At 44.2% G+C, this 26,644-nt stretch overlaps 1 protein-coding gene and 1 long non-coding RNA gene across 5 annotated transcripts; one reads left to right on the forward strand and one right to left on the reverse strand.

The window, feature by feature from the left end:
- The first annotated feature begins 3,261 nt into the window (after window positions 1-3,261).
- LOC149351953 (uncharacterized) lies at window positions 3,262-4,590 on the forward strand. The gene is made up of 2 exons (XM_089577101.1): window positions 3,262-3,785; window positions 3,848-4,590. The coding sequence occupies exons 1-2, from the start codon at window positions 3,583-3,585 to the stop codon at window positions 4,140-4,142; spliced, it is 498 nt and encodes a 165-aa protein (XP_089433227.1). The 5' UTR covers window positions 3,262-3,582; the 3' UTR covers window positions 4,143-4,590.
- Window positions 4,591-13,113: 8,523 nt separating this feature from the next.
- Window positions 13,114-26,286, reverse strand: LOC149351954 (uncharacterized). 4 transcript variants are annotated; one of them, XR_016290662.1, is made up of 5 exons: window positions 26,081-26,286; window positions 24,423-24,483; window positions 24,197-24,362; window positions 15,773-15,851; window positions 13,114-13,266 (listed from the first exon to the last, which is right to left on the reverse strand). It is a non-coding gene; the product is annotated as an uncharacterized LOC149351954 (long non-coding RNA). The 4 variants fall into 4 exon arrangements; XR_016290663.1 differs by having other exon boundaries at window positions 15,773-15,854; XR_016290661.1 differs by lacking the exon at window positions 15,773-15,851 and having other exon boundaries at window positions 26,081-26,283.
- Between the last annotated feature and the right edge of the window lie 358 nt (window positions 26,287-26,644).

Genomic DNA, 26,644 nt, shown 5'->3' on the forward strand with positions numbered 1-26,644 from the left:
TGCACTGTGTGGGGTTGAATTACGGGGCAAATACGTTTTCCCCGCTTAACCGCGGCTGACACAGTTCAAAACAGCCCGGACCCCACCCCACGACGCGGGCGCTACAGAGCGCACGCCGACCGAGGCGGGCCTTGCTCTAAGAGGTAACAAAGGAACGACACTCTAGCTGACACAAACAAGACATTTATTGCTACAACAACAATAACGCCAGCTAGCAGGAAAATACACAAAGGAATCCAGGTCGTCCAACTCGCCAGCAAGGTTACGAGCGAACGTTCGCCCACGCTAGGGCAGGGGAGAAGCTCCGAGGCCGCATGGGCTCGCAGGAAAAAGGTTCCCACGAGGCCTCGCCTCGTGGAAGAAAGTCCCAACTGACTCAAGCTTCAAGGGAGACCTATTACTCGCGCGACGGGGTCTCCCAAACTGCTCAAGCAGGAGGGTCTTGTAGATGCAAAATCCATCGGCTTTTCGCCTTACACCTCATAATCTGGATTACAGCGTATACATAGCCGATTTTCATTAATTTCGAGTTCATCTCATTTTGCGGCTCTAGCCGTAAATTCGTCTTTTTGCAGCGGACAATAAATAAAATGGGCAAAGGGAGAACATCTCGCATTAAACAATTTTCTCATGCTTAAGTAACGCAGTAAACACGACAAAAGGAAGACGGGAGATGACACGAGCGCTAACAACTGGTTATTTTATTCTGGGAAAAGTATATAAAGGCGCAGGACACAGGGAACAAAAAAAAAAACAGAACAAAGGTTAAAACTTAAAAACCATACTGCGCATGCACTTCACAGTCGAGTCGTGACGTCTTTTTCAACGAAATTCGAAGAGCATCTTCCATAGTAGACGGCACTCCCCTATCTCCTGGACCTCACACAATTGCCAAGAAAGCCTCACTCCTTACCTACCAAATTGATAGATGGTGAAGCAACACACTCATCTGCTTCTTTCCTGATCACATAGGCCTCGACCGACTCCCTACAAATGCAAACAGGGTTATTAAACAGGACACTTGTCTTATCTACTGGGGAAGCAATCGTTGCACTCGCTGCAATGCAAAGTTGTACGACACTGCTACTTTTTTCACCCATCTGTGATGCTCTAACAAATGCTCATTGCTTCCCCACTTAGAAAGACAAGTCTCCTGTTTAATCACTCTGATCGAATTTGTCGGGAGATGGTGGAGGTCTTTATGATCAGGAAGGAAGCAGATGAGGTTGCTTCACCATCCATAAATTTCGTAGATAAGGAGTCAGGCTTTCTTGGCAGCTGTGTGAGGTCCAGGAGATAGGGGAGTGCCGTCTACTATGGAATATAGTCTTCGAATTTCGTTGATAAGTTGTCATGACTCGACTATGATGTGAATGCGCAGCATGGTTTTTTAGTTTTAATCTTTGTTGTTCTGTTTTTTGGATTGTTCACTGTGTCCTGCGCATTCATATACTTTTCCAAGAATGGAATAATCAGTTGTCAGTCAGCGTCTGTGTCGTCTCCAGTCTTCCTTTTGTCCTGTTTACTGCGCTTCTTAAGCATGAACCCTTACCAACTATAATTTGCCGCAGTTCCCGAGCCAAGAACTGCTCATTCGGCGGCAAGTTTAAGGCCTCGTTTGTCCCCAGCGAATGTGCTCCACGTTTCTGTGGAAGGCCTCACCGCCTTGGCCCCTGTCAACACTGGCGCTGCTGTTTCTGTGATGAATGAGAAACTGTGCCGCAAACTTCGCAAAGTGACGACGCCGCTATCCGGAATTTCGCTTCATACAGCCAATGCGAAGCGAATCTCGCCTTTGGCTGCCTGCACAGCCAGGGTCATCGTTCACGGTTTTTTATATACTGTCGAGTTCGTCGTTCTCTCATCGTGCTCGCATTACATTATTTTCGGTTGGGACTTTCTCTCCCTACATGAAGCCCTCATCGACTGCGCTCGTGCATGCCGAGCTCTGACTTCTTCCGTGCAGTGCAGCCTCGCCTGATACATCACCTTCGTGGAGCAAACTGTCAGTGGCTGACGACATCGAGATTCCTCCATGCTCATCTGTTCCCGTCCCTGTGTCCTGCCTCACTGCACCTGATGGCGCCGTCGTCTTTACACCATCCGACGACTTCATCTCTCGTCACGGTCTGCCTCTGTTATTCGGTGTGCTCAATGTTCAAGACGGCTGCAGCCTCATCCCGATCTCCAACCCTTTCCTGAGCCCCTGCATATTTCTCCGTGGCGAATTCCTTGGCCATATTCATGCTTGTCGACCCGACCGTTGCGCCGAATCATGTTCTCCTCCTGCTCATTCTCTTTTCCCGCATCTCCCGCTTCGACCACAGACGACACCTTTGCTGATTCCGTCGACGCCAGTCTTGCCACACCACAACGCGCCCGACTTCTTCATCTACTGCACATGTTTGCTCTTCTTTCGACGTAGCTCACTGGGTCGCACGTCTATCGTGACCCACGAGATCGACACCGGAGCCCACTTGCCGCTTCGTGAACGCCCGTACCGCGTTACGGCAGCCGAACGCCAGATTACCAACACTCAGGTGGACGACATGCTTCAGCGAGGCGTAATTAAACCATCCAGACAGATGATCCAGTAGTCCGTGGACCACTCCTGTCGTTCTAGTGAAGAAAAAAGATGGCAACATAACTTTTCGCGTCGATTATCGGCGCCTTAACAAGATCACCTGCAAAGACGTTTATCCGCTGCCGCGAATCGATGACGCCCTTGACTGCCTCCAGGGCGCGGAATTCTTTTCATCTTTAGACCTGCGATCGGGGTATTGGCAGGTCCCTGTGGCGGAGGCTGACTGTGCCAAGACAACTTTTGTGACACCAGATGGCCTGTACGAATTTAACGTCATGCCTTTCGGTCTCTGTAATGCCCCAGAGACTTTCGAGCGCATGATGGACTCCATTTTACGCGGCCTGAAGTGGACATGTCTGTGCTACTTAGACGACATTGTCGTCTTCGCGGCTGATTTTGAGACGCACATTCACCGCTTGGAGCAAGTGTTGACATGTAGTGCAGCGGGGCTCCAACTTAACCTCAAAAAGTGTCGATTTGGCGCCCGCTAACTGACAATTTTGGGCCAAACTTCGCCAAACCAGGCCAAACCCGGCCAAACTTCGTGCCGTCGCTGAGTTCCCCAAACCGTCGACTCTGAAGGAACTTCGCAGCGTTCTCGGCCTGCGTTCTTCCGACGTTTCATTCGAAATTTTGCCTCTATCATCCCGCCACTTAAAGGTGCACTGAAGAGGATTCTGAACATGTCTTTTTGCCGCGGGAACTTGATGTACACGTTCCCAGCATTCTTAGGAGCTGCGACTTATTGCCCTGTGTGGCCGATTTCCTCAATTAAATCTAATTAACGTCCGGCTCCCGCCTTTTTTTTTTTTGAATTCGGCCTCATACGATGGGCGGAGTCTACCAACGCGTCGAGTGCCTTTCAGCCAGTTCCGTGGAGGCTTGCCGCTCCGTCATCGGCGGAGTAATACGTAGTAATACGCGGAGTGACTTTTTGAAAATGCGCACGTTGTTGGCCGAACTACGTTCAGCCATTTGTGTTTTTGTAAGCCGATGAGATGGACATCGACGATCTCACAGAGCTTGAAAGAGAGATTCTTCGGCGGACGGCAGATTTAGGCGCCATCTCTTACGATAGTACGCCTTTGCGCGATACGGCCGAAGATAGCAGCAGTGGCCATCCGTCCGGCCGTACCACGGACGAAGACTCGGACGCCGATGGCTCCGAGGACGGCTGGCAACGAGTGGGAAACGTGGACTGGTGAGTGATATGAACTCTATTATGCTCGTGGCACGCATCGCTGACATCCGTTTTCTGCGAAGGTGCCAGTGCGACGGCTGCGCTGCCATGCCGACAGCCATCGAGAACGTCTGCTGCCGGGAATGCCCGGCCGCCGTTAAAAAGCAGCCGGGACACAACTGCATCACAGCGCACCCCGAGTTCGGGTATCTTTGCCTGGACGAGGGTGTGCTGCAGCTTGCATATTTAAACATGCGGCATTACCGGCAGCCAGGCATGGGCGACACCGCGAACGAGTCTGCAAGCTTCACGGATTGCGTAATAACGCTACCGGTGCTAGCTCTTGCAACTACGTTTATTGACCACAGTGCGATCTAAAGCGCATACGCATGCGGTGCTGTTCTATTTAAAAAAAAACGACAGAGAATGCCTAAAACTTCGTATACAGTGCGGAATCACGGTGTGCTATGGCCATAACCACTGCAAAAGACTGCAGCTGTCCACTGCGCAAACAAATGGGATCAGGATAGTTTGCACTGACAAAGCCCATTACTGTGCAGGAGACAGACTCATTCTCCTTTCAGGAATTAGATTACGAGCTATATAGCATAAGAAGCATGGAACCTTTTTTTACCTTACATGCTGTCATTTTCAGAAAAAGGAACCTTATTTACAGTTTCAGGAACGGCTGAAAATAAGGCAGACCTTATTAACTGCTAGTCTAATACATGTCCGGGTTCAGGTACGTCGGGATTTTGGCTGGTTTAAATTTATCTTTATTGCAGTTGGCAGCAACTGCTGAGCCAATTCGAAATTTCAAAGGAGATTGTCCGCCCATCGTATGAGGCCGAATTCAAAAAAAAAGGCGGGAGCCGGACGTTAATTAGATTTAATTGAGGAAATCGGCCACACAGGGCAATAAGTCGCAGCTCCTAAGAATGCTGGGAACGTGTACATCAAGTTCCCGCGGCAAAAAGACATGTTCAGAATCCTCTTCAGTGCACCTTTAAGAACCTTTCGGGGCGCCAACAACCTGTCCGATTGGCCACCTGACTACGACGACGCATAGTGCTGCTCACAGCGCCTCCCATTTCACGCTGTCGATGTGCACGTCTTCCAACCATTCCGACTGGAACAAGATCCTGCCCTTCATCACCTGCGCCTACAACACCGCCACGCAGACCACCACCAGCTTCTCGCCGTTTTTTCTTCTCTACGGGCGAGAACCTTCCTCACCGCTCGACACTGCACTTCCTTACCGTCCTGACGATTCTGAGAGCACCACCGTTTCAGAGGCTTCAAAGCATGCCGAGGAGTGCCGTCAGCTCGCTCGGTCGTTAACGTCCGGCGAGCTAGGGCGTCGAAAATTCCGCTTCGACACCACCCACACTGCTGACAGTTTTCTACCCGGCTATAGTCTGGCTTCGCGCGCCGTCGACCACACCCGGCTTCTCCTCCAAACTACTCCCCATGTACCACAGACCTTAACGCGTCGGAGCGCATTTCCCCGGTCAATTACATTGTCGATCCTGTGACACCGGCGACAGATTAACGCCGACGTAGCCGCGAGACTGTTCATGTGTCACGCCTGAAGCCGTACTATGACCCGTATGTGTTGTCTCCCTGACTCGCCAGGATGGCTTCGCCTTCAGTCGGGGGTGATCGTAAAGAGGAAGATGGGCAGCGGCACCCTCAGCGCACGGCGCGAGATCATTGGGTTGAGGACCAGAGCTCGGACCGCCATTTTGGCTAGCTGTCCTTAGGCTGTTCCTTGGAAATTCTGTTACAATATATATATAACATCCCAAAGCGACTCAGGCTATGAGGGACGCCGTAGTGAAGGGCTCCGGAAATTTCGACCACCTGGGGTTCTTTAAAGTGCACTGAAATCGCACAGTACACGGGCCTCTAGAATTTCGCATCCATAGAAATTTGACCGCCGCGGCCGGGATCGAACCCGCGTACTTAGGGGCAGCAGCCGAGCACCATAACCACTGAGCCGCCACACACACACACACACACACACACACACACACACACACACACACACACACACACACACACACACACACACACACACACACACACACACACACACACACACACACACACACACACACACACACACACACACACACACACACACACACACACACACACACACACACACACGCCCACACCCACCCACACACACACACACACACACACATATATATATATATATATATATATATATATATTCGGAAGTCATGGGTTCGGTTCCCACCGCGGCATATGGTTGTTTTTTATTCTGCTTTTCTAATCAATTACATTTAAACGATAGCATATTCAGTAACATTCTCCATTGATCACCACAAAGTAGATAAATATTTTTTAAAAATTCCCTGTGTTCCCTTGGTTTCTGTGGCTGTTGGCTCCTCTCATATATATATATATATAACGTGACATCATATCAGCGGTAACTCACGACGAGCTACGTCCGCCGCTTAAGAACGTGGGTGGCGCTGATGAACACTCTCAAGGTTAGGTTATTTGTAAACATAAATAGCCCCCCCCCCCCCACCCAGAAGATTTGACAGCCGTCGCCGTAGCTCAGCGGTAGAGCACCGGACGCGTAATTCGGTGGTCGTGGGTTCGGATCCTACCGGCGGCATGTGGTTGTCTTTTCTTCTGATTTTCTAATCAATTAGCTTTAAGCGATAGTATATTCAGCAATATTCTAAATTGAACAACAGCACAAAATAAATAAATTGATTAAAGAAAAAATCCCCTGTGTCCCATGGTTTCTGTGGCTGTTGGCTTCTCTCATATATACAGGTATACAGGGTGTTTCACGTAACTTGAACCAAGGATTTAAAAAAAAAAGCGGTAAGCTGCAGCTCGCTGAAACCACCGATAACATGTTTGCCATCATGTGGCGCTCCTCAGAATGTTTTTTTTCATTGCGCTTAACTAGTTAATTAACTAAGATGAATTATGCAAATTATCAAATATGAATTTTAGTGCCAAGAGCGTTACGTTGGGTTGTAGAGCAGGTTTAGAGTCAACCGATCTAGTTTATTCTAGCATCGTATCTCCTACGGGGTCCTTTTTTCCAGCATCTGAAGAAAGCCCGCGAAATATGAAAAATCCCACGTGACGGCGCTCGTGCGCTACCAAATTGCAGCACTCTCAACGGCGCTTCGAGCAAACGGAGCGTGCCCGCTGACCGTGGCGAAGTGAATGGCCGCTGCTCTTATCAGCGGCTTGGAGCCTGATGAGCCGAGCAATGGAGCCTGATGATAGGAGAGGCAGGAAACGTCTTGCGGAAAGCGATTGCTTTGCGAGTGATACGCCACAGCAGAAGACTGCTCGCCACTGCCGACAACGCCATGATTATGCGGCCGCTCCCGAAAGCGACAAGGCCGCCACGGTTCGCGGCTGCCTACCTAAGCCCGCACTATTGCAGACGATCGCTTCGATGCAACAAGAAGAGAGTGGTGTGGTGTGTTCAACACTAGACCCATTTCAAGGTTTTGGCTAGTACCATCTACAACCAATATGTGTTATGCCCGTAAACATTTCATGCTTACTCTACTCTCGGTTACGGGAGAGGCAGAGATTTTTTTCTGAAGTCCTCTCTCTCTCTCTCTCTCTATATATATATATATATAGGTACACACACACACTCATTGCGGGATTTGACCTCGGTTTAATCTTGAGAAGCACAGCATAGACAACAGATTGACATTGGCCGATTTGGACCAAAATTGATGTCCATCGATAACCGAGCGTGTCCAACATGATGGCAACCTTCACATTTGGCCCGGGTCATTTCCAAAAATTTGGCCCAGCCCACCCTCCCCAATTTGACCTTGGCCGATTCGGACCAAAATCGATGTCCAACCATAATTTAGAAATTCCAGATGTTCCTGCCCTGTGTTCGTAGTACGTCATATATAGTAGCGCTTTGTCCCGCCGAAATGAGCACCGATGCTACACTGCACTCCCAGGCTTCCCTTTTACAGATGATTCGTATACGCGCTCGTACAAAAACGCCTCTTGGCTTTTTTCTTGGTGTTCATGGAGGAATCAAGGTCAACTAAAAGAACATCGCTATTGAACCTAATTGTGCTGCATGCAGAATAAATAGCCACAAGAATAATTAAGACTATCCTGATCGGCAATACATCACCTGCACCCAATCGGGGCAGCATCCTTGCTGAGAAGTACTTAAGGTGAAGTTGAAATGAAGCAGCATTGAATTTTCAGTCATTCCATACAGTGTTCATGCTCAGTAATATGAGGGTTCCATGTGCGTGTAAGTGCATATATATACCGGGTGTCCCAGCTAAATGTAACCAAACTTATAAAAAATGTGAAGTGTCCTAGTCCAGTGAAACCAACTGAGGGTTGTTCATAGTCGCGTGACCTAGTCTTGAGTATTTTTTTCGCTCTTGAAAGTTAATTCATTAGTTAAGTTTAATTACCTAACTTTTTAATTATTGACTTCAGGAAGAAAGTGTGAATGAAAAAGTTTTAGATCGCCTCGAAAACCCGCTAGTAGTGCTGTTTCCGTCAAGTTACGATTTACGTAGCTTCATTTATTGGGCTTAAAAGAAAGTTGTCACGTGACCAGCTGCTAGCTCACTTCTCTGCCCCAATGTGCACCCAAAGTCTCACCGAGGAGAGGACTTCAGAAAAAACGGATTTTATTCTTTAAGGCGCGTCTTGGGATGTTGAAGTAGCACAGTTGTCATGTGGAAGCTTTTTCTTATTGTGCGGGTTATGGTTAAATGCCGGTAAAAAAACTACTTTAAGTATTATTACTTTGCTGCAAATGTCCCAGTAAGCTGTTTCTCAAAGCGATCTACAACTTTTCCATTGACACTTTGTTCCTCAAGTCAATAATTAAAAAGTTAGTCAATTAAGCTTAACTAACTAGTCAACCTTGAAGAACGAAAAAAATACTGCAGACTAGGTCACGCGACTGTAAACAACCCTCATTTGGTTTCAGACGGCTAGGACATCCCATGTTTTTTAAAAGCTTGGTTACATTTAGCGGGGAGACCTGGTATATACCGGGTGTTTTTTTTTTAGAAGGTCCAAAATTTTTTAAGAAAGGTAAATTGCTTTAGATTTATTTTAGCACAGGGGCTATACTGGAGGCTACGGCGGGCGCCAGGCAAGAGCGAAACTGCTTTAATTAGTTCGCTGATTAACTAAATATGTCAATTAACTTTTCTAATTTTTGTTTTAGGGGATATGTTGTATTCGCAGAATTGGAGATCGTCCTCTAAACAGTCCAACCGAGAAAAAACAATTTTGGTTAAAAATTTTTCACGCACGTTACGAGGCGCGAAAAAGTCACCCTGGTAGGCATCTTCACACCGTAACGCAGCGGCGGGAGCGCCTCTGACGTAGTTCACTCCGCCCTGCGCTTTGCGTCACGCGTCCCGGACTGGCGGCCTGCGCTATCGCTGCTTATCTCGCTTCGCTCCGCGGCCTCACGGAATGCCGCGCTGGAACAAAAACGCATTGACACAAAGTGCAGGGCGGAGCGAGCGCTCACAGACGCTGTGTTACAGTGTGAAGCTGCCTACCAGGGTGACTTTTTCTCGCTTCGTTAAGCGCGCAAAAATTTTTTTTCATGAAAATCTTTTTTCTTGGCTGGACTATTTGGAAGACGATCTCCAATTCTGCTAATGCAACATATCCCATAAAATAAAAATTATAAAAGATAATTAACGTATTCAGTTAATCAGCGAACTAATTAAAGTAGTTTGCCTCTTACCTGGTGTCCACCGTAGCCCTCAGTATAGCCCCAGGGTTAAAATAAATCTAAAGGAATTTACCTTTCTTTAAAAATTTTGGACCTTCTAAAAAAACACCCTGTATATATATATATATATATATATATATATATATATATATATATATATATGAGAGAAGCCAACAGCCACAGAAACCAAGGAGCACAGGGGATTTTTTTTATAATTATTAGTTTTTTTTGTGCTGTTGATCAAGTAAGAATATTACTGAATATGTTGTCGCTTAAAGCTAATTGATTAGAAAAGCAGAAGAAAAAACAACCACATGCCGCCGGTGGGATCCGAACCCACGACCTCCGAATTACGCGTCCGGTGCTCTACCTCTGAGCTACGGCGACGGCTGTCAAACCTTCTGCTTTCGGGGGTATTTATGTTTACAAATAACTTAACCTTGAGAGTGTTCATCAGCGCCACCCACGTTCGTAAGCGGCGGACGTGGAACGTCCTGAGTTACCGCTGGTGTGACGTAGAACGCCATCGAACGGCGAGGGTGGAAGCTGCGTGAGAACCCTCTTATGCTTCCTATGGCGTCAATGCTGCCAGAACCGAGACCCTCGCTAAGCAATTAAGCAAACAAGGGAAGGGGATTGAGGGGCTCGTTATAAATATGAGAGAAGCCAACAGCCACAGAAACCAAGGAGCACAGGGGATTTTTTTTTATAATTATTAGTTTTTTTTGTGGTGTTGATCAAGTAAGAATATTACTGAATATGTTGTCGCTTAAAGCTAATTGATTAGAAAAGCAGAAGAAAAAACAACCACATGCCGCCAGTGGGATCCGAACCCACGACCTCCGAATTACGCGTCCGGTGCTCTACCTCTGAGCTACGGCGACGGCTGTCAAACCTTCTGCTTTCGGGGGTATTTATGTTTACAAATAACTTAACCTTGAGAGTGTTCATCAGCGCCACCCACGTTCGTAAGCGGCGGACGTGGAACGTCCTGAGTTACCGCTGGTGTGACGTAGAACGCCATATATATATATATATATATATATATATATATATATATATATATATATATATATATATATATATATATATATATATATAAGAAGGGGGTGAAGATCGGATGGATCCGGTAGAATATAAACGTAATTCGGTTGACACACGGTAGAAAAACAACAACTTTATTCTAACGTTTCGACCAGGGTCTGGCCTTCGTCAGAGTGATGGGGTACACGCAAAAGACACAGGGGAATGTACGCGGGGAGGGAACATTCTGATTGGCGCATCGCAGCGGCAAACGCCTCAGTATGAATCGCCAGTGAATGATAAATGTAGTCAACGAAGCACAGTCAAAAATTACTAAATCATCGTGGTGGATAACTGCAATCACATTGTGAAAAAAAAAAATGTAAATAATGCAAAAATGTTTTGGTCCTAGCTCAAATGCACAAGAAAAGGCGAACAACAACAACAACAAAAATAAAAAATAATAAAAAATAAAATCATCACACCGAGAACACAGGTGAATACTACTTTTGATTAAACAACGCCTCTTGTGAAAGGGTATGGTACTATGATGTGGTGCTGTTTCAGAGATAAACAATTTACTAGGACAGAAAAAAGCGGCGCTAACAGTAAAAAGAGGACGAAAATGATCAGTGTAGATGAAACACGGCATGATACTATAAAGTTTTGCGGTTATGACGATAGACAAGTCAGCTTCCCAACATTTTCATTGAGACCACAAGAAACAGTATTAAATTTGTGTATAAAAATGATTCACGAACTTCGCGTTCATGATGGGCCTTGAAGCCTGATTCCAGTAGAGTTACTTGAATTTTATCGAAAGGGTGCTTAGTGCTGTTCACATGTTTAGAGATAGGAAGGCTAGGCACTGTCTTGCAATGAGCTTTGTGATTATTAAAACGATATCTGAATGGTGTTTCTGTTTGGCCAATATACTGAGTTTTGCAGACTGAGCATTCAAGCATGTAGATTACGTTGCTGGTATCACATGAACTAAGAACGAAAACCACGCAAAGGACGATACACAGGGAAGAAGTACACTGTAAAAAATATTTATTGAAAAAAACAAATTTTCTGGCAGCTGGCCTGCCAGAAATTTTCTGTTATGCTATGTTTTCGGTTTTTTACTTTTTCTGTCATTTTGCACATCTTTTCTGTTTTCAACTAATAGAGAATTTCTGTGAAGAGGATAGAAATTTTGTTATTGTATGTTTTCTGTTCTTACTTTTTCTGTCATTTCACAGGGTTTTTTGTTTGCAATTAACAGAAAATGTCTGTGAGGATGACAGAAATTTTCTGTTTTTACTTCTTTTCGTCATTTCACAGGTTTTTCGGTTTGCTGCTAACAGAAAACTTCTGTGATGTTCCATTTTCTCTTACCATATTTTCTGTCATTTAACAGCTTTTTTTTTCATGAGTCACAAAAATATTCTGCAAAGCTCCATGTTCTATCATTTCATACGCTATTTCTATCACATCAACTTTTAATGACTGACATAAAAACAGATACAGAATATTAGGACTGCTGCCACATTTCAATACAATAAAATATTTCACCGCTTCTAAACAATCACAAGCAAAGGCAAGTTAGTATTCAAGAATATTGGAAAATATGCAGTGTTAAACAATGCAATCATGGCTGATATTTTACTATAAAATAATATCTTTCAGCACCACTGAATTAAGTTAAACAGTAGGAGGGTGGCCGAAGAAAAAAAGAACCTTACGTTGCCCTGCCTGCACTACAGGCATACAGTAAAATCATGCAAAATATGCAGTAATGGCAAGTAAAGTAGAAACGAAACCTGTGCCTTTCTGTCATACAGAATGGCACGATTCACTCTAAAATAGCAATACAATACAATGAATACGACACAAAGTAATAATACCTGAACAATGAACACAACCAGTCACTAAACTAATGGCAGGCATACGCAAAAGGAGAGTATTGGAAATATATGCTTTGCTCATGACTAGTGCTGCATTAAGCAGCAAGATGAAAGCAACAGGACATAAGGCATGCCACGGGCTGTTTGCCTCATCACAGTGTAACTGCAAAACATTTTTTCACTCCAGTTAGTACGTCTTATCTTGAGACTACAATAACTTTAAAATGAAAAAAGTAACACAGACAAGATAGAAAGTAGTGCTACAATTCATACAACCAGCCACTGAAGTGTAACAGCAAGTATAAGCATAAATAAGGCATCTTAAACAAATTGTGTCTTGCCTGACACTAGTACGAAATGAAGTGAGATAGAAGCCACAGGACATAAAGCATGCCACAAGCTGTTTGACTTATCAGTGTAACCATATAACATTGATTCTCAATACATAGTACATCCACTCTTGTGACAACTGCATGATAAGGCATGCCACAGGCTGTTTGGTTTATCACAGCGTACACAAAATAATGGCTGCGTTTGGGCGAGTTGGTTAGACATGTTAAACCTGGAAAGCGCATAAAAACAACGGACAACAGAAAGAGACAGACACACGAGCGCTCGTGTGTCTGTCTCTTTCTGTTGTCCGTTGTTTTTATGCGCTTTCCAGGTTTAACATGTACACAAAATATTGATTTAAAAAGTTGTCAAATTTCAGAACAGTTAAAAGTCAAAGTCTTGCATGATGAGGGAAGCAACTTTTGAAGAGGGGCAGTGTTGCTTCTTCGAGTGCTCTGCCTTCGTTCCCCAGATAGGATTCACAGCTGCAATGGTTCTGAAACAAGGACAGAGCACTGTTACTCCTCGGACAGTGAGCATATCTATGCTGTCTTCAAAAAAATAATAAACATTGCAAGAAGACTGCACCCATCCTCCTACCCCAAATTTTAATTCCTTTGTAGCCCACATTTCAGTTTCATTGTGGGCACTAGTGAATATATAGTAGTCTTTAGTACTCAGTACAAAACCAGACTTCAAGCCAAAATAAACCTTTCCTAAATGTTCACTTTAATAAGGTTTTTAACAACCATAGTGTTTTGTTACTTGTGTGAAAGCTGCTCACTGAACTCCAACACTAGTTTTTAAAGGGATGCAAAAACAACTCCATGTAACCTGTTGTTCTTGGGAAAAATTCATTCTGTCTGCACTTTCTCAATTTGTTGCACGCCGCGGTGGCTCAGTGGTTATGGTGCTCGGCTGCAAGCCCGAAAGACGTGGGTTTGATACCGGCTGCGGCAGCCGAATTTCGATGAATGCGAAATTCTAGAGGCTCGTGTGCTGTGCAAATTCAGTGCACATTAAAGAACCCCAGGTGGTCGAAATTTCCGGAGCCCTTCACTACGGCGTCCCTCATATCGTAAGTCGCTTTGGGACGTTAACCCCCAATAAATCGAATCAAACCAATTTGTTGATGTCAGTGTGGCAGCGAAAAAATGCATTTATTGCTGAGAAAACTAAATTTAAAAATTTGCCGGTCACTAAATTCAAATTCTGACGTATACACCAAAAAGGACTCCATGACCACATTTTGAAGTTAGTTGCGGGGCTGCTTAGGGCCTTGTTATCTGCACCCAGAAAGCTGACGTGTCAGTAGACTGCTGTCTACTTAGAAAATGAGGCAATGATGACAACACCTGTACTTTGTTTCTTCATTTTATGTAGCTTGTAAAAGCACCATTTCAGTCTCCTTGCAATCAGACAGTAGCCTCTCGACAAAGGCCAACTTCAGTTTCCATTCAATGTTCCTTCAAAGTGCTCTCTGACACCAGAGTAGCAATGTCTATGTATACACAGGTCGAATCATCAGCATGCCTATTCTGTGTCACCCGAAAGTACAGCCGTAAGCAAAAATCTTTTGACAGGTAATAAGTAAGTTTGCAGCACATATTGACGTGCTTTGTCTTTACAGAGATTTAGATGCATGACGAGGGATATGCACATTTTAGTGAAGCTGGAATTAACAGAACTGAGCAGAGGCTTGTTTGTATTACTAATGCCCAACTAGTGATACGCAAGTCTAAAATGATGTCTAGTGCTGCAGAGCAAGCAGTTAAGTGAATGTGACGTTACCCTCTTACATCTGCACTCAGCTTCCACTGTCCCAGAATAGTGCAAAGTGCCTGCTGCCCTGAGTAAAAAACTTTTCTGGCCACAACCTCAAGCAATAACCCAGCTAAAGAAACATGCAGAATGCACACAAAATATTCTCTGTAGGGAGAATCAAAACAAAATTAAGCAATAGCTTCGAATAAAACTTTTGGTTGAGCATTGGAAGTCGCACATTTTCAGTGCTGTAGCATTTTCCCCACACGCCGCTAGTACAGCTCACATGCAGGCCTCAATAATGCAAGTACTAACATCCTTTTTCAGTATCCTGGCTTATGCTCAGTTTGAACAGCTATTGTCGACATGAACTGAACTTACTCAGGTTAAACAGTTGTCAGTTTGAGCGTGTCTGTACAGCATCCTGGGCTCCTCACTCTTTCCACATATAAATTCCCCCCTACAGATGCACTTTGGAAGAAATATGTGCGGCTTACAGCGCACCCATCAAGAAAGCTTCATGTCAAATGCACCAATAACACTGCTGTATCTCTCATCAGCAATCCTCAAGTAATTGACTGAGGAGCCAGTTTATTGAGGCACACATAGCGAGGTATATGCCACAACAATATGCAATGCTGTATGCATGGGTTATCTTGCATAGTATACAATTCAAGACTGTAGGCTCAAATACCGCAAAAAGGAAGTCTTCCAGTCAACGGCACCAACCAACCATTACGATTGTGTGGTTATTTTGGCTAATTTGTGGTTTATCCTTTCCCTTTGCCAGCTGGTGTGATGGATTAGCAAGTGCATGGGAATTAACCATGAAGTCGTCAGAATCATTATGCATTCTTCAGTTGTATCCAGCTATAGTCACAACATGAAGCATTGCCTAACAGTTCACGCTGAAATGAATGCAAATCAAAATACAAAAGAGAAAAAACCCAAACATCCCATTAGCAGTGAACCTGTCTCCGACAAGTGGGAGCAATGCCAGCCTTAGGGAAGGGTGACCAGTGCAATCGCACAAGACATCACCAAAATGGGGATGCTGAGTTGCCCTGTGGGTGTAATGCTACATCCTCCCATCCTCTACCCGCCCTCCCTCTGTCCCTGACCTTCAAAAGAGACATTTCCAGAGCTCTTCAAAATGAGGGAGACAACATGTACGCCTGAAGCATGCCAAAATGAGTGCATAACTCGCTACTGTAGAGGGTTGCAAAGGGTGCATGTACCTTACAGACGCGGCATAGTTTCAGGCGTCGTTTGTTGCGGGCAGGACCATCTAAATGACATTCTTTCCACCTGTAAGCTCTGCTGCGGCAGAAGGGAAAGGGGTAGGGGAGGACAGTTGTGCTTAGAGAGCTTTGTCAGTTCACTGCTTAGCCCTTGTCCCGTCTCAGTTGTGCAGATTCTTTCCATCTTTGAACTTAAAACTGCCTTCAGCACGCCCTGTGCATTATCTAAATCAGAACACATCTGACTGTGTCAAGCTGTATTGCCTTTAATGGTGGTAGGAAATAATGTGTGCACCATTTCTCTCCCTTTTGCATGCTCTGCTCTGTGAGAATTTCATTATAGCTAGTACTTCTTTTAGGCACCCAGTGCTGCAGAGTAGCACTGCTTGATTTTAGGCGTTAATTACAGACCTAAATGTAGACTGGGCTTTTTGCTAATCATCATCTTTGAGACTCACAGGATTTTGGACTGTGAGCCCATAGTTACTCGTTCATAAGAAATACCTGTCTTGGACAAAAAAATGTTTTTAATTCTGAATGTCGAGAAAATGGGCACAGAAAATTTGAATGATTTTGTAGAGAATGGTTGTAGTGCTACTATTGTTGCTATGTGCATAGATGTAGACAAAAATTTTGTGCAGGGTTCTGGCAACTTAGAAACAGAGATTTGATTTCCTCTGCCTGGCATTATGTCGGCATGGTTTGTTTTTATTTTGAAATTCGTTTGCTTCTACCCAATCACCTGTCCTGCCTCTTGCATTGTAGCCATGGACTGTGCAAATGAACTCTCCTAACAAGCTGTCTTGCCTTATGCGCAGTTCTAAGCAAGACAATTTATGAAAGAAAAAGAATGCCGAAGTGCTAAAATTGCTGGTGCATTGCGACAGTTTTCAAGAAAAAGCAGAGACGATGGAAAAAGCCCTTTTTAAAGTACAGGAACAAGATGAATTATCGTAGTAAGGTTAAAACTAACCTGATCTAGCCTAGCTAACTTTGCATGGCCTGCTGTTTCACCTGAGTAAGTTCAGCTCATGTCGACAATAGCTGTTTCGCCCCACTAAAATTTTGCCCATGTGTATGCAGAAAAGTACGCCAGACCTTCTTCACACCAGTCTGCAGCCAAGGCACTGTTATTAGGAACAGAAGGAATCCTTGATGATAAATATAACGTTTGTACCATTTTCTACATATCCAACTGGAAAAAGGTTTCAATTCTGCTGTCACCCAATTTAACGCTATCAAAATTTTGTTATGCTGGCTTTTTTGTAGGCGCTATTAAAAGCGGAGCAGGCAAGACTAAAACATCAGCTTCATGAGCTAAATAATAGTTTCAAAAGAAGCGAAAATGCCCTGGGAAGGCCAGTATCGTCAAACACAGCGACCCAGAGAAGAGAGATTGCATGAAAAGTGGGGCAGGTGGAGTGTACTCATGGTTCTAGGAAACTAACGCATAACTTAAAAATCTGGATACCACTTCTCTGCTGCTTCACGGATATGTACACCAACGTAACATATGTTGACTATGATAACACCAAAGTAAATCTGGCCGGTCCCGTCCGTGACCGAATATTACAACCATTCAAGACATTTTAGTGGTTATTGCAGGGGCAGATTCATGGGTGCAACTGGAAGGGGGGGAGGGGGGATTTGAAGGAGGGGGGTGGGGTACATTAGAACCATGTATTCCTTGGACATTTTTCATCTAAGAACTGAGGTTCAACATGGCTGTTATTTAATATTTTCCAGTGGGAATCCTTTCCTTTTAGTCAATTTCTCCTAATTTCTCCTAGGTGAGCATTACCATACATCCTAAACAAGGTTTCTCAAAGACACCTCAAAAACAACAGTCTTCAGTGGACGCCGGATATTTAACATATTAAGACAGAGTATTCTGTTTCTGCTGCAAGCTCTTTGACAGGGATCCCATGTAATCACCAGCGGCAACTGGATAAAATGACTGCAGGCACATGGCACAGATTCTTAGAAGCCTCGAATATTTGACAAATCACTTCGCACCATATCAAGCTTGCACAGAGGCAAGTCTAAGAAAGCATAGCAAATGCATTGACAAGGAGCATTAACTCATCATGGCGCAAGCGAAGAAACTCTTCAAGAATGTCTTAGAGCACCTGATCAATATAAAAAGCATATATGGTATTTCATGGCTGTTCAGACTGGCTTTCTGCAATCTGTGAGGAACCAGGGCAAAAAAAAAATGACAACAGACTACACAGAAGGAGGACCACATCGACTGAAGCACTGAATGATCAACTTTTGTACAGTTTCCTGTCAGCACACATGGCAAAAAAAGATGAAACCATATCAGGAGATACCCCGAAACAATGTGACAAGTGGTTTTTTTAGTCTGAAAAAACAGAGGGAATAAGCCAGTAAGGATCTGCACAGCTGTTTCTAGGACACAGCAGAAAAGCAAAGTTAGTGAAGAATGGCCAACAAGGAACATGGAAGAAACTAGGGTGGAAACAAGTGCACAAGACATGGTCTTGCAAGCTAAAAACCAATAAAAGAGATAAAAACGTCACAGGTCAATGAATAACAGGGCAAAAGGCTCAAAAGATTAAAGTCACAAAAGTGACAATGAGATCAAAGACCAAATGTAAAACCAGAAGCAAGTGGTGAAGGCAAAAAATAAAAAATACGACTGAAGGCCGAGGGTGCACATGGTGAGACAAGTGTCGCATAATAAGGGAGTAATTACTCATTGGCGTCCACCCGAGCGCAGCCATACGGCCACAAAGGAAAGCTATACAGCTTTCACAGAAACTTCGTAGTTAAAGAAAAATTCGTCCTGGTCTGTGATAGCTGTATAGCTTTCCTTTGTGGCCGTATGGCTGCGCTCGGGTGGACGCCAATGAGTAATTACTCCCTTATTACAAATCTACTCCACCTTGGGGGATTCCCCTAAATATTTGGTCAAGTGTCGCATATATAAAATCTGGTATTGCATGAAAAATAGGCTGGTACTTTTTCAAATAATGAAACTGAAGGTTTCCTTATGCACTGGTCCTTCATTGCCAGTATCTTGCCTTATGATTTCACAAGCCAGTGAGTTCTTGTTCTTCGCTATTAATTCCATTCTTTGAAATTCGGATAAACGTCCTGTTTCCAAAATTTTACAGTTCCGACAGTGAATGCCAAGATGGCAGCATTACTCATTATCAGAAAAAGAACTAGCCTACCTGCCATCCAATGCCTGGTTTTAGCTACACAACACTTGTCTCATCATGTGTATCCTGGGCCTTCAGTAGTATTTTTTTATTTTTTGCCTTCACCACTTGCTCCTGGTTTTACACTTCGTCTTTTCCTTCATTGTCAACTTTTATCACTTAACTTCTTAGCTTTTTGGCTGTTACTTGCGGCCCTCTGAGCTCTTTATCTCTTCTATCACTTCTAACCTTCAAGAGCATGTCTTATTTTCTCACTTGTTTTCATCGTGGTTTTTGGCATGTTTCTTGTTGGCCATTCTTCGCAACCTTTGGTTTTTTGCTGCTTCATAGATACAGCTGCGCAAATTCTTGCTGGCCGATTCCCTGTCTTTTCCGCCTAAAAAAAATCTGCTTGAGGAATGTTTTTGTCTTATTTTGGTGTTCCGTGATACAAGCTTTCATATCAAATGGACCTTGCCTAGCTTTTTTCGTCGTGTATCTGACAGCTAGGAAGGTGTACAAATAGCTGTCCCCGTTTCTTCCGATATAAAAGTTGGCAGTTCAGCATCCATGTTGCCGCCTTCTGTGCAGCTCTTTGCCCAACAGAAAGTGTTGCTCTAGCTTTTCACTGTAAACAACGAAAACTTTCTGCGAATACCTGAGGTTCTTGGTTGATACGACAAAGTCATAAAAGAGCATTTAGGTGTGTGCCAGATGTGGTAGATCACTACTGCAGCAAAACAAATTAGAATAAAATATTTCACGTGATGGTGAAGAATGTGATCAAGCATTTCACAGAAAATGAAATGACTGAAGTGAGTGCTTTTTTGCCTCTGATGCCTCCCTTCTGGCTAGCAATTTCATGAGTACTGGAAAAGGAATGTGTACCATGGTGGCAAAGATACCTTGGTGAAAGTGCATCATGCTGCGCCATCTAATAAGTATTTTTTTTTTTCCCCGTAACGCAAGTGCAAGTGCTTCTGGGTCACTGCAACAGCAACAACTGGCTCTCTTGGATAAGTCGGGAGCTCACTCTATGCGACTTTTTCTTACCAAATAAGCACTTTATCGGTCCCTTCATTACTGGGATCTTGTTGCTGCCACTTCTCTTTGAATAACTATACTACTTGTGTCACTTTGATGCCCATTCTATTTATGTCCCTTGGACTGGTTGATTTATTAAAGAAATTTTAATCAGACATATAATATCTATGCTTTGCTTATGCATGCACTTTTAGAAGAGGAGCTGAAGGTGTCAGCATTTTCAGTTCATGTAACTAAACTCATCTTTCAGTCGCAAGCCTCTTTGCTTTTCTATATTTTAAACCGTACTATCTGCTTGCAAAGTCGGTGGTCCGTGACCTTCGGTGGCATTGTGGTGGCGACTTCCGGGTGCCGCTATTGGTTTGCAGTATCCCTTCAGGCTGCAGCCATCTAAGGGCACAGCTTGCGGTAATGTACTGTTAAGCACAATTTTGTTTTACAATTAGGCTTCCCTCTGAAAAATACCGAAAAAAAAATTGCAACGTAAAAAGGTAATATAAACAAAAGGACATAATGAGAGGCTTTGCAAGTATGGGCCTCAGCAAGGGCTCACACAAGGTGCGGTAAGGTTGTCCCTGAGGCAACGTGATACTGCCACAATTACCTGGCAATGTTGCAATGTTGCAGGGGTTACACTTACTGAAAGGAGAAAATTAAGAAAGTACGGAGGCTGGGACACATCTTAAGGTGGTACTTGTGAATCACTGTGTATTTTGAGGGACTGTTCTGCTACCGTATACACCTGTGCACACAGACAGGGAAGCTACTGGCAAAGCGTTGTTTGGTAACTGTCATCACTGATTACTTAGTTAAATATGGGGTCCTTCTCTCCATGCAAGGACACTGGCATGACAGCTACAAACTGCTGGAAATGAAAAGTTGCATGTCATTCAGAGATCTGCCCTCGGCCATTGTTTATGAGACATTGGACGCATACCTGGAGGCATCTGCATATATCATATAGTGTAAAAAGAATTTTTTCCATCTTTTTCGTCTTTCGTCCTTGCCACAGCACAATGTATCCAACACAAGCCTAGCTGAACTCTCCCCTTTTCTAATTTCCGATTTTCTTTCCCTGCAGTGTCTAAAGATACACCTCACAGACTGTTCATTCTCACAGAGCGTATGGAGGATGTAGCTGCCGGCCCATGGCTAAATCTCATCCAACATGATAGTGGATGCTGCCAGCCAGTGCACTACTGCTGCGTGCAACACTCTTCTCTGTGAAGTATTTGCAAGTTGCATGCCACATACTGTGACTTTCGAGGAGCTTCAAAGGGAATTTTTCCCATTCTTATATCGCCGGCTGTCATTCAGATGAAGTAAAACAAGCCCAGCTCTCCCAAAAAATCTCAGATATATGTCTTCACACCCGGTTGCACGTGCATATAGCACTACCATCGCTCGCACCAGTTCACATATGTAAGCAGCAAGCTACGCGGCGTGCACCAGCAGCTTGGTGCTTTCGCACTGGTCTTGTAATCTGTCACCTCTGCTCATAATTTAAGCAAGTTATCACCAGCACTGAAGGGCAGCAGAATGCTTGCTAGGTCGAGCGCCTATGCTCTGCACAGCACGCATATTCCTAGATGCACCTATCCGTATTACATAAGAAACATAATGCTAGCTCTTTTTTATCACCAGGTATAATATTCATCTTTAAAATATTTATATTATGCCTCACAGCCATGTAAAAGCAATAGTATGGGGAATTTATTTACAGCGTTGACCTAGGCGACTCAAAGAGATACTCCACCACAATACACAAGAACATTGTGGAGGAGCAACCACAAAGCAGGAAGCATGTACAGACCACTTCCGGGCCAACATTGACATTTCTGAGGGGAATACAAGGAAAGTGCCTAGCTCGCTGCTTGGTCTTTCAGGCGGAAATTTGCCCATATTGAGTGGTTCGAGCTTAGCATGAGCCAATGGGCCCTTCTCAGCCAATGCCACACCCCACACGTGTATTTGGAGCACTGATCCTGCACACGCACTCAGCTTCGACTGAGGGACAGCGGATCGTCGCAAGTAAACAAACCTTCAAGTTCACATAGCGGACTTCAGCACACAACAGAAAAGCACACATGTGCACCATGCTGCATGGAAATAGCCAGGAATAATTTTGCAGTTCACACACCCTAACCAAACAACATGTGGTGAACGGTGCAACCGGAGAACATGGTGTTTGTCATGTGATCAAGCAGTTCATTGCATGGAGCTCTCAGATTATGTGCGCCAAACACCAATTGGCCCATTCCGGGCAGTGAGCAAACATTCTTGAGCTCCAAGGTATGACTAATCCTGATAGAATTCAAAGGAGCACTGTGAGAGTAAATCGAGCAGACTGCCAGGCAAGAATCAAATGGCCGGACTTTGAAAAACACTGTCAGATTTGTCCGATGTATTTGGAAAAAAAAAAATGCTCCGGGTCTACCCAAAGTTCTAAGGGGAGGAAATGCACCGGGTCCATCCGGCGTACCGTTAGCCACAGCCTCCTCTCGCAGTCAGTAGTGATAGCAAACCATACAAAAATTTCACTGCTCTATTTAATAACTCCATTGTGAGTTATATAGACAAAAGACTTAGCAGGTGAATGCAATTCCAAAAAATGCTGGAGCTAAAGAAGATTCTTTTTTGACAGAACTCACAAAATGACTGCTAACGTGAACAAGGAAGCCTAATTGACTTAGTGTACACAAAACATTGGCTGCAAAAATGAAGCACTGTGGTTGCAAAGGCTTGTACACTTACACCATGATTTCAGTCATGTTGACTGACATGATAAGTACAAACACCATGCATGACCCGCCACTAAACCAGGGTGTCAAGCAAGCTACTTTCTTCCAGTTCCCTGACTTTTCCATGGTTTCCCCGACTATTTAAGTCAAAATCCTCTGAATACTGAAGAGGCGGGAAAACACAGTGGCCAATGGTAATGGACAATATACATAATCTATTCACAGCAAAAAACTACATACTGAAACTTCAAACGCTGCAATCAAAATAGATTTGCTCTTATTTGAGGCAGCTGATTTCTTCTTGAAGAAAGTCCAGCGTCAATGCGACTTATGAAGCTATCTTTGCTTTTTCTGTTCCATTTCTCTAACACAAATGGTTAACATAACCTTTATTCTTCTGAGCATACGTTGTCTCCACTAAGTGTGTTCATATTTCAAATTTTTATTTTAAAGTGCAGAGTATTAAAAATTGGCTTATATTACAAGACAAATGTGTTTCCACATAATACAGCAATGAAAAGCCCCAGACATTGGAAAAATATTTAAATCCTCATCAATTATCCTATCCGAACACCGATTAAGCACCACAAAATACAAAAACAAAATACAAAATATAGCATACCCTCCAAATAACGCCAGAACCACATCAGCTGCCAGAGCTCAAGATCAAAGAAGCTCCAGCAGCCGTAGTGTAAGTACGATCAAACCATCACAAAGTTCATCGCACAGTTACATGAACACAAGTCCCCGTACTTACTAATAGCGAAAGAATGCTGACAATTTCTGCGAAGTACCATCTACGACGTCAAATCTATCAAATCTGCATGGCGACACATTCAAATCTATCCATAAACAATGGATGGTTACATGGCCACAAAAGGGTTACTGGCATTGCATGCACATATGCACTCTTCAGTAACCCCCCCCCCCCCCCCCCCCCCCCCCCCCCAGGTGCTGTGCTCCTCTGGGCAAGTATCTATGACCCCTATGAGCAAGCAACATGTATGACTTCCACCAAAATAGCCATACACTGCTACATAGTCTCAGAAGCAATATAGTACCATGTAACCCTTCCAACCCTTTCTTATTAGTGACTGGGCACCATGCAATGCAGGTAGTATAGCCATAATCTGTGAAGAAGTGGTTGAAGATCAACTCCACAAAAAATAGTTTTATCTGTCTTTCCTTTCCACAGATTTTTTTCAGAGCGCTATTTTACCAGCTGCATTAACCAAGCAGCAGCAGCAGCAAAATTTCATTCCATAGCTGATTCGTTGCCTGGGTTCAGCAAACATTTTCTTACTTTTTTAAAAATTGCTTGTGCACTTTGTTAGCATTTTCATAAAAAGGTCTTATGATAAAGTGGTATATACCTATAACTTTTATCATCACTGAGTATTTGAGAAGTGGCCAAACCAAAAACACGAAAGGTTATCACAACTCAGTTAACAAGCGAGATAGGTACTTACTGCTGTGTGAACTACAGGCAGAGGCTTGTTTCCTTGGGGTACACAACATTGAAAGCAAAGTGCACCAAAAACATGAGCTTGAAAGCCTGGCATGGGTTGGCTGCGTGCATCACTGGCAGGGTGTCGATGCATATGCTGAAGCTCGTCGCAGTAAGGAAACTGCCTCCTGCACAAACAAGTTTTAAATCAGGAATGCTCGCCCGAGTGCGGTACCACAGAGTTATACCTTTTGCAATGATGAAAGGAGAACATGGCATGTCCCCGATGTCGTCATCACTGGCAGATCCCTGGCATAAGAGGGAGTTAAATGCGTATAAGAATTGTCTACTAAAGTAGCACCATGTGAAAGCTGCAACTTTAAACCAGTTACAAATAAACATGCAGCAGAGTATAAGCATAAATAAGTCATTTCTGCACTTGCTCAGGCTCTTATTTTTCCCAACAATGCGTGGTGAAATGCATTGGAGTGTATACAAATAAGCGTCAACCACATATAAAGGCCCTAAAAATCAGCATAGGCATTTACAAGTGCTGGATTATCTACAATACATAAACATTGCACCATTTTAGTCAAATGCAGCCCAAGAACACAGTGTAAATGCCTCTCAAGAGCAAAAGAGGCCCTCCATCCAGTGTTGCCAAGAGACTGTCCTAGCAGTGCAGTTGATCCGGCAGACCGGTAGTGAATAACCTTGCACCTGCCAGCCCCCTCAAATGTCACACTACTAGGTCACAGGGGAATTATTTAACATAAGTAGAGCGCAGCTTGCGTTTTATCTCAAGCAACCGAGCAAATTGTTTGTAAATGACTATGTTTTAAGTAGCATAGTACGAGGTACTAAGGTGCGCAGTCGTCGTGATCGGCGCAGTGCTGCGGAAAGTTCGAGCTGGCGTAGTGAATGCTGAATGGTGTACTGTTATCTCGAAGCGCCCATTTAGCGAGTACACGAACTATTTACTAAAGAAGCACCAGAAAAACGCAAGCAGCAGATATCGTATTCAACAGCCACAGAGCCCAAGCAGACAAGCGCAGCACGGTTGTATGGATGGTAGTGGCTTAACCCTTCGTATCGGGCGGTGGCTCGCGCCTCCAGCCTAGGATCCCCCTCCCCCCTTTTTAATTTGTATTTTAATATGTATAATTTGGCCATCTTTCATAAAGTTACTCCTCCCTTGACCTCTTCCACGGGCTGGCCGAAGAGATGGCGATTGACATTGGAGGATACGGACTGAGCTCGCGTGTCGAAGGCGCTAAAAAATCTCGAATGTCGGCTGCAATGACATCAGTGCCATTGAAAAACTTGCCTGTGGCAGCGCAAGTACGGCATATGAAACGCCTGTATAGAAACTTTTGAGCCTGCGTTGACCCGTGCAACGCTATTTCGGCCCAAAGATAAGATCAGTTAAATCTTACAAAATGAACACAATTACTGCATTACTTGTACCGGCATGAATAAACGTCAATAAAAATAAAAAGACACAACGTACCCTTATGATCCTTTCTTAGACGAGAAACGAATTTGAAAATCCCGCGCTCTTTGACGTTCTCCTACGCTAACCAATCGCGTACTTCCCTGGCCTAAAATTTCCCGCGCTTACTCACTCGGTTCATTTAGGTGTGCATATTTGCAGACAAAGCAAAATTTGTGCATTTTCCCGCAAACTATCGCACTCTTCCGTGTTTCTCGCTTGTGTTCCTCTCTCTTCCGCGCGCTGTGCACCTTTTGTGAGAGACAGTAAAGCAGCAGTGACGCATCGGCGGTAAAGCGGCTGTGGTGGGCACGCTTCACTGCCCTGTTCAACAGCAGTACAAGCCCGCAACAATACTCCCAAAAGACGACAAAAAGCGTATCATTCATGCCGGTAAAAATGTGCACCACTCACCTTGTGTGCGAACGGTCTGATCGGTGAAAATCACGGACACAGCACGCCGGTATTATCCTAGCTCCCCGCTCATCACGTCCATGCCGTCCTCCATGATGCCGTCAATCGATGAATGCAGAATCGCAGCAAATAGTACTGCTTCTCATTCTGCGCGCTAATATTGCGAGTAGAAACTTTTTGACGCTTAAAATATGTATCGTGATTGATGAAAAGTAGAAAAGGTTTTTCGGATCACTTTTTTGTGTAACGGCGGTGCTGACGTCACCAACTTTCGGTGAAATGGGCGTGTTGAGGCTCCAAAAACAGAAAATTACTTTCTTTTTCGTGAACGTGTTTCTGTTAAGGGCGCAAAACAGATATTCTCTGTATGACAACAGAAAATTTCCGTAAAAATGCTTGTCATTTCACACACATTTCTTACAGTGTAGACAGGACGAGCGCTTTTTTTTTTTCTACTTCTTCCCTGTGTATCGTCCTTTGCGTGGTTTTCGTTCTTAGTACATGGATTACCAACTAGCCCCCCATCGTACACTCCTTGAAATCACATGAGTAGTTTCCCCGAAT

Source organism: Amblyomma mixtum, chromosome 3 (genome assembly GCF_055824585.1).
Source record: "Amblyomma mixtum isolate Tamu chromosome 3, ASM5582458v1, whole genome shotgun sequence".
NCBI lineage: Eukaryota > Metazoa > Arthropoda > Arachnida > Ixodida > Ixodidae > Amblyomma > Amblyomma mixtum.